The 8,552-nt window shown below is 35.4% G+C and overlaps 1 protein-coding gene across 1 annotated transcript in view; it reads right to left on the reverse strand.

Moving 5' to 3' along the window:
• Positions 1 to 214: 214 nt before the first annotated feature.
• Positions 215 to 8,552, reverse strand: part of LOC144957712 (leishmanolysin-like peptidase) — a 28,975-nt gene continuing 20,637 nt past the window's right edge. Inside the window, exons 14-18 of the mRNA XM_078889089.1 lie at positions 7,092 to 7,181; positions 6,408 to 6,480; positions 4,566 to 4,696; positions 1,853 to 2,008; positions 215 to 583 (exon numbers count right to left, since the gene is read on the reverse strand). Coding sequence (XP_078745215.1) covers positions 404 to 583; positions 1,853 to 2,008; positions 4,566 to 4,696; positions 6,408 to 6,480; positions 7,092 to 7,181 — 630 coding nt within the window. The 3' untranslated portion in view covers positions 215 to 403. The remainder of the gene's footprint in view (positions 584 to 1,852; positions 2,009 to 4,565; positions 4,697 to 6,407; positions 6,481 to 7,091; positions 7,182 to 8,552) is intronic.

An 8,552-nucleotide genomic window follows, 5' to 3' on the forward strand; every position in this document is an offset into this window, starting at 1 on the left:
AATACAACAGGAAACTCGCCTAAATAAATAATTCATCATTAAGACCTCAATGGACACAGAAGTCTTAAATTTTAGGTGAAGTGAAAGTTCTAATTTACATATATATACATATATATATATATATATATATATATATATATATATATATATATATATATATATATATATATATATATATATATATATATATTATAAACCAACATAAAAATCGATTCAGTTTTATTGTAGACTGTTTAACAAATTAAAGCTTCATTGCAATGCATATTTGATTAGGGTTTTAATCAATTCATCTCTATCTATCAATAATTTAAAAAATAATACATCTGAAGCAAAAAAAAACAACAGAATCACAACACCCATATATATCTAAATATATTTTTAAAAACTAAATTCTAGAATTTGATCATATACTTAAAAACCTAACTTCGTGAAATGCTAAATAGAAAAGCCACAGTAAAAAGAGTATGATACGATGAGATGAAGATTGCAGTGATGTCCCTTTGCAAAAGGCACTACCGTCCAGAGAGATGTAACTGGGGTTGTTTTTGACCAGTACTTCTCGGTCGGGTGGACAGGAATTTGGCTGTAATGAAATCGAATCACACAAAAAAATTTAAAAAAAAAAAAAATGTGGGCCTGATGATCATAATCATCACATCATTATATCCATTCTTCTTCCTCCCCGTTCTCCATCTTCTTCTTCTTCTTCTTCTTCACTTCATCTTACTTCTTAATCCTCTTCTTCTTCATGTTACTTTTGTGTTATGATGATGATGATGATGATGATGATGATGATGATGATGATGATGATGATGATGATGATGATGATGATGATGATGATGATGATGATGATTCAGAGTTGCCGATTCAAGGGGCAACAATTAACCAAGTTTTTATGATAATATGTGAACAACTCAAAACATCCCCTATTTCAATGCTCGGGGAACAAAGACATTAAGTGACACAATACTTCAGGATAGCAATTGGTTGAGAGTGATCTTGTCTTAATACTCAGTTCCTAGTGTGAAATAGATGGAGAGGTGATAGGTTGTAGTAAAGTCTATAGTTTCAGTATCTCAGAGGGCATTATCTCCCCTGCAAGTGGAGTCTCACTCATCAAAGCTTCTTTTTCTTGCATTCACCGGGTGATTTTGGAAAAGACATTAAGTGACACAATACTTCAGGATAGCAATAGGTCGAGAGTGATCTTGTCTTAATACTCAGTTCCTAGTGTGAAATAGATGGAGAAGTGATATGTTGTAGAGTCTATAGTTTCAATAACTCAGAGGACATTATCCCCTGCATCTCAGTCATCAAAGCTTCTTTTTCTTGCATTCACCACGTAATTGAAAAATACACAGAGGCTTTTTTTCTTTAACTTACTGAATTCCGTAAATATAAATGGACAATTGGTATCTCTAATAGTTATCGTTAATCTTATCATTATTCTCAAAAAATATCAAATACATTTAGAAATAAGAACTGAGGAACTGTTTTCAACAACACAAGGCAACATCCAACTGCCTCAGCACCCTAACACACATGATGACATTCTAAAGCTAAGAACATTTGCCCTAGACAGAGATTTATGGAGGCAGATTAGTAACTGGATAATAGAAACAGACTGACAAACTCGAAGTAACGCACACATTCACGGCAAGTGTCCATAGAGACTGCGCAGCCATTTTTATTATTATTATTATTATTATTATTATTATTATTATTATTATTATTATTATTATTATATTATTATTATTATTATTATTATTATATTATTATCATTATTATAATTACTATTATCATCATCATCATCTTTATTATCATTTTCAGAATTGAATTTTTAAAAACTAACCTGACAGACATCTGGGCATGGAGGACACTTGATGGTGCCAGAATGGAGGTAATGTGACGAGTTGAACAGGATGTCGAGTATCTGGCCACTCGCCTGACACGGGTAAGACGTCTGCTGGACGTGAATAACTAATCCTACATCTTGTTGACACGTATACTGTAAAGTGATACAAAATATTTTTTTAATTTTTGGATTACTATACGACTTTGTGTATTTGTATTCTTCAGGTTCATCATTCGCCTTTGGCCTTTTTTTTTTTTAAGAGTTTTATGGCACTTGCGACACATTTAGGTCATATCAGCATCAGTAAAAAAGATGAAAATGGAGGAGTCAAAATATTCTAGATTTACAGTCAAAACATCCAAGAAAAAATTAAGACAAAGGAAAATTGGTTCAAATAGGAAACAGATGTAGATTCCAAGAGCACACTATCAGTGTACTTAGTTTGAGATCATCTTAAAGTCTCATCCAGACACCAGCACGGGATCACACTCAGAAGAACACACTGAAATGTTTACAGAATACATGACTAACAATACATAACAGAGAGATGATTTACAAGGAAAATATCTTCTCCCAAAACTATGATTATACATTTGACTGTTTCCTTTCCAGTCAAGGACTCCATCCAGGGCCTGGGACAAAACTAAGTTAATCCCATTCCAAGACAAAAACTTAGAAAACGGATATAAGGGGATAGAAGACACAGCGTGACCTCCAACTCACCATGGGACATCAAAGGACATCATCATCCAGGCCTTTGGACTGCAGACCTCCTAACATGAAAATTTGTTCGAAGTAATGGAAAATTCTGGGACAATCAAGTTCTTAATTCAAGTCCCACTCTGGACGACACAAAATTGAGTCGTTGGAAAAGGCTTTTTACTCATATTCTCTCAAATTCAGTTGTAGAATAAGTACCTAGCCAGTAACAGCGTTGTTTCAGTCAAAAAAAAAAAAAATTTTTTTTATTTTGTAATAGTGCCTCCAAAGGTGATGAGTTCAGTTCTACACGTTTAGAGTTGCTGTTGACTTGGGCATATTCTAAAGCAATTTGAGCACATTTAGTGGATATTGTGCAAAATAACAGCACAAGCTCCAGCTCAAAAATTAGTGTGGCTGTCACCCATCGTAACGGTCTCTAATCTTGGAAAAAAACCAAGGGAAGTAAAGTATTGTAAAGTATAGTGCGGCTATGTGGTCTAGTTGTATGACACTCGCTTTCGGATCAGAAGAACCAGGGTTCTAGCCTCGCGCTTGGCGCATAGTTGAGTCCTTGGAGAAGGCTCTTTACTGACATTCTCTCACCGTACTCAGGTGTAAAATGAGTACCTGGCCGTTAACAGTGTTGTCTGTGTCCGAAAAATTGTAATATCGCCTAACTAACAAGCGTCATGTCCCGTCCTACATGTTAAATGTTGCTGACCCCTTGTAAAGGGCATTGAGCACATTTTAGTGGATATTGCGATATAAAAGCTCAAATTTATTTTTTATTTTTTTTGTCAGAGACAGGATGGATGACCCCTTGTTGTGTCCTTGGACAAGACTCATCATTACCCCACTTGACTCCTGTATGAATGAATACCCACCCCACAATGATGAGTAGTGTTAAATTGAAGGGACAAAAAAAAGGACACCAGTTGGGCAATTTGTATCTATGAACACAAAAACTGCAGCCGATGGCCATGAGACAAAAGAAATTTAAACTGAGGTTTTCGCCTCCTTAAAAAAATAAAATTAATGATTGGAACTATAAATATTTTGGGTTTATGCATTTTATGAAGCTATTTTAATCTCTTTAATAAAACAAATACCCTAATCCCAAGATTCTTAACTTTGATTTTTAACTTTCACCTTACCAACTATTTTCACAAAATCAATAGGTCCACAGATCCGGAGTTATCCTGGTTTCTATAGCATGAAACGGACAATATCACTTGTTTGTTACTCCTTCGATAAGACACTAGCGTATAGCAAATTACAATTACTGCCAGATCTATCCAATCATTGCTGACTAGATAGGGGTGTCGGTCAGAAATGACGTAAAGACAACATAACACTGTTTTGAAACAGTGGGACACAAACCTATTTTAAGGGGAAATTTGTCTTTTGGGTCTATTCTCCAAGGGAAGACTGGAATAACCCAGGCGTCAGCCACAGTGCATTGCCGCAAATTGTGCTAGGGTGAGGTGACTTGCTCAAGAAGGCCACACAACACAGCGCTGGGTGATCGAGCTCGGTATATTCCGGGTACGAAGCAAAGACCGTAGCACTGAGCCACGCTGCTCCTTTAACAAGGTCATTGAATTCAATGTTTAACAGTTTTTAAAAAGATACAGAAAAAAAAACAAACAAATAAACAAATATGTTTTTGTTTTTAAGGGTTTTACGGCGCTTGCAAACAATAAGGTCATATCAGCGCCCGTAAAAAGGAAGAAACTGGGATATAAAAAGTTCTAGAATTACAATTAAAGCACCCAAGAAAAGGTAAGACAAAGGGGAATCTGTTCAAACAGGAAACAGATGTAGATTTCAAGAGCACACTATCCAAGTACTTAGTTTGAGATCACCTAAATTCACAAGCCCAGGTCCCTACTAAGAGGAATACACTCAAATGTTTACAAATCATAACCCAATATATGGTGATAGAAGACACAGTAAGTACCTCCCTGCCCACTATGGGAGAAACAAATATAGGATGATATTGGCCCACCTGATAGCATCCACTCCCAGCATGCTGAGGGCTCTGCCTGGTGTGACATCGGTACAGGGACCACACTTTGTCATGGTTAAAGCAAAGGCTGTCCGGACCGTAGGCCTCTCCATAGTAATTACTTGGTTCACCTGAAAGTTAAAGGAAATCTGGATAGAAGATTGTCAATGTTGTGTTTTTGACGGGACACCACAGAGTAATAGTGTGGAATCACTCACTCAACTCAGAAGCGTTAAGTGATTAAATGTGAGAGAATAGTTTTATTACTGAGATTAAGTTAGAGTATATATACAAATATATCGCAACAACATTGTAAGTACAAAAAAAACAGTATAATTTAACTCAAATATGGAAATTAAGGAACAAAGTGTGCACCCTTCCCTAGGGCATGCCACTCTGATATTTGTAAGCACAAATAATATTTTAAGCAATGGACTTAATGAATGATAACTAATACGCTTCAACAGTCGTAACGTCACTTCCCTCGTAATGATGCATGGTAACTAAGTAACTGGCTCTAAACTATCGGAAAAATGGTGGACGCCCTTATGAAATATTTCTCTGGCAAGCATAAAAGCATATCCAGAGGAAAAAAACACATAAATTTTATCATGTTTTGACTTTTACACATTCTGATCACAAGACATATGAAAAGTTCTAGCCAGCATAAAGAATAAAAAGCAATGATTTTCTTTGTTTAGAACCAAGATGGCCGCCGTTGCCGGGTGGTGTGACTATGGAATCCAATTAAGCTGTAACAAAAGTCAATTAGCTAATAACAAAGGGGAGCAACTCTTTCCTAGCATAACTCGATGTATAAGTCCAAAACAGTCACAATGGTAGAAATATTAATATTGATATTGACGATGATATCGCTGCAGATGCTATTGTTGCTATAACTACTAATATAACTGCTACTACTACTACTACTACTAAAACTACTACTACTATTACTACTACAACTACTACTACTACTACTACTAATACTACTACTACTACTAATACTACTACTACAGCTACAACTACTACAACTACTACTACTACTACTACTACTATTACTAATACTACAACTGCTACTACAACAACAACAACAACTACTACTACTACTAGTACTACTACCACTACTACTACTAGTACTACTACCACTACAACTACGACTGCTACTACTACTAGTACTACTACTACTACGACTACTAATACTACTATAATTATTATACAACTACTACTACTAATATAATTACTACCATTACAACTACTACTACTATTATTCCTAATAATACTATTATTATCATTATTACTATTTTTTTTAAACATACAAATACACTTGAGCTATTATATAGCACAGCATTTACTAAATGTGCTCAAAAATGCTTTACAAGGGGTCATAAACCAATTGCAATGCTTAACATTTAGGAAGGGACATGGCCTCTTTAAAGCTCTAATATACATAAAGACTGAAAATTGCATTGCCCAGAGGGGGACTCGAACCAAGAACCTACCAATCTGAATAGAAGTAGAAGTGTCATACCACAAGATAACAAAAGCCACACAAAACTTGAGCTTTTTAACTCGAGCTTTTATATAACGCAATATCCACTTTATGTGCTCAAAGCGCTTTACAAGGGGTCCCTAACCAACAGCAACATTTAACATGTAACAGAGACAAACGCTGTTAATGGCCAGGTGCTCATTTCACACCTGAGTACGGTGAGAGAATGTGAGTAAAGAGCCTTTTCCAAGGAGACTCAACTGTGCACCGAGCAAGGTTCGAACCCAGGACCTTTCGAACCGAAAGCAAGTGTCATACCACTAGACCACATAGCCACACACAAAACAACTTACGTAGATTGTTGTGGGTATCCAAACAGCTGGACCCTCTCACTGGTTTATTCCTTTTATCTGTCCATGAAAACTCCTGTGGAAGAGGGAAGATTCAGTTTATAAAAAAAAAAAAAAATTAATAAATAAATAAAAAATTCCTTTTATTCATCCCATTGGGGAAAATTGTCTTTAAGATAAGATATACTTTATTCATCCAAATAAATGGAAATTCGTTTACAGACGTGGCATGCATGAAAATGTATAAACACAAAGTTGAGAATCTATGGCGACAATGTATATATATATAATATATATGCAAATGCACAAATATGTAAAAATATACAACCAAGAACCAATAGCAACACTTTATATATTAATTTGATAAATTGAGATAGGCCATATTCATCCCATTAGGAAAATCTGTCTCTCGGGTCTATTCCAAGGGAAGACTGGAATGAACCAGGCGTCAGCAGCAGTGCAGGCCCGCAAATTGAGCTAGGGTGAGGTGAGTTGCTCAAGGCCATACAGTGCAGAGACGGGTGATCGAACTCGGTACGGAAAGGGGTGGTAAGAAAAAAATATAGTCTTCTTAGAGGGACCTTAGTGAGATAAAATAAAATCACTCAACTGCAGACTAAAAGCAATAACAAAAAGCAGAGTTATGCCTGAACCAGTCAGTCTATCAAAAGTGAGGAGTTGCCTTACTTGTAGATAAGGGCAGTAGTCTGCCAGCTCTACAGAACCACCATAGTAATCCAGTCTCTCAGGACGCACACCGGACAGTCGGTCAAAATACTGGAAAAGAAAAAAAAATAGATAAATAAACAAGGAAATCATAATATCAATTGAAAAGTTTTAGCATAAAAAAATGGAGACAATAGCTACACTGTTTAACCCCTTCCTTACCAACTACAGGAAAATCATCACAAACGTTACGGTACAACCAACATTTTTCTTATTCAAATTTCTTTTGTACATCATAAAATTTAAATAAAATGAACAGTGTGTTGTAGAGCATGTTTTGCTAAAGAAATTATGTATCGCAAGAATTTTACTGCAATTAAGTCAGAGTAATAAATATTTCTATTTTGTGTTAGTTGGGTGTGAAGTTTTAGGGAAAATCATGAAAATGGCTGGTAAGGAGAAGGTTAAGCTTTATGCAATTGATGTAATGTGCTTTGAGACCTTGGCATAAAGTACTATGGCATAAAGTACTATAAAAATGTTCTTTTTCTTATTATTATCAAATACCATTAATCAAATATATAACAATTTTTGATGGTTTCAGTTGCAAACTGGTCAACTCAAGAATGACCAATGGCACAGGAAAATCTAAACAAACATAGGATAATATAAGTCATAGACGGTTTCGTCACATGTCAGAATGTAGTATTTTCATTGGATAGTTTTACCCAATAGTTATATGCATGTTGCATCATTGGTTGAAGAATGATCTTGGATTAAAATCAGAAAACTGTATATTCTTGGATTTGAACAAATTGTCAATGAAACCGGCAATGTGTAAAAAAAAAAAATTTTTTTTTAATAATTGAGCTTTTATATAGCGTGATATCCACTTAGTGTGCTCAAAGCGCTTTACAAAGGGTCCCTGATCAACAGCAACACGTAACATGTAGAACGAAACATGACGCCTGTTAGGCGATATTACAATTTTTTCCTGACAGAGACAACGCTGTTAACAGCCAGGTACTCATTTTACACCTGAGTATGGTGAGAGAATGTGAATAGAGAGCCTTTTTCAAATGACTAAGCGTCGACTGAGGCTCGAACTCAGGACATTCCTATCCAAAAGCGAGTGTCATACCAGTAGACTACATAAGCCGCACGAGAAATTCAAACCCTTCACTTGCCAACAACATACTCATGAAAAACTGATTGACAGATGTCTGTATGTACTCAGTTGTTGTCTGAAGATGAAGACATGTTTGAACCCAAAATGAATTTTAATCAATTTCCGGTTTTTTTTAGTTAAAGTACAATTCTATTTTCAATAGAAGTACTAAAATAAATTGAGGTAAGATAATATTTATAGGCATGCTGCTTTATTGGTCATCTATATGTAACAGGGAATATTTGGGAATCAAACCCTTCACCTGCCAATAAAACTAACTGACAGATATGTTTTTTTTGTTTTTAAGGGTTTTA

This window comes from Berghia stephanieae, chromosome 12, assembly GCF_034508935.2.
Source record: "Berghia stephanieae isolate SIO BIC M18660-M18661 chromosome 12, UCSD_Bste_1.3, whole genome shotgun sequence".
Lineage (NCBI taxonomy): Eukaryota > Metazoa > Mollusca > Gastropoda > Nudibranchia > Aeolidiidae > Berghia > Berghia stephanieae.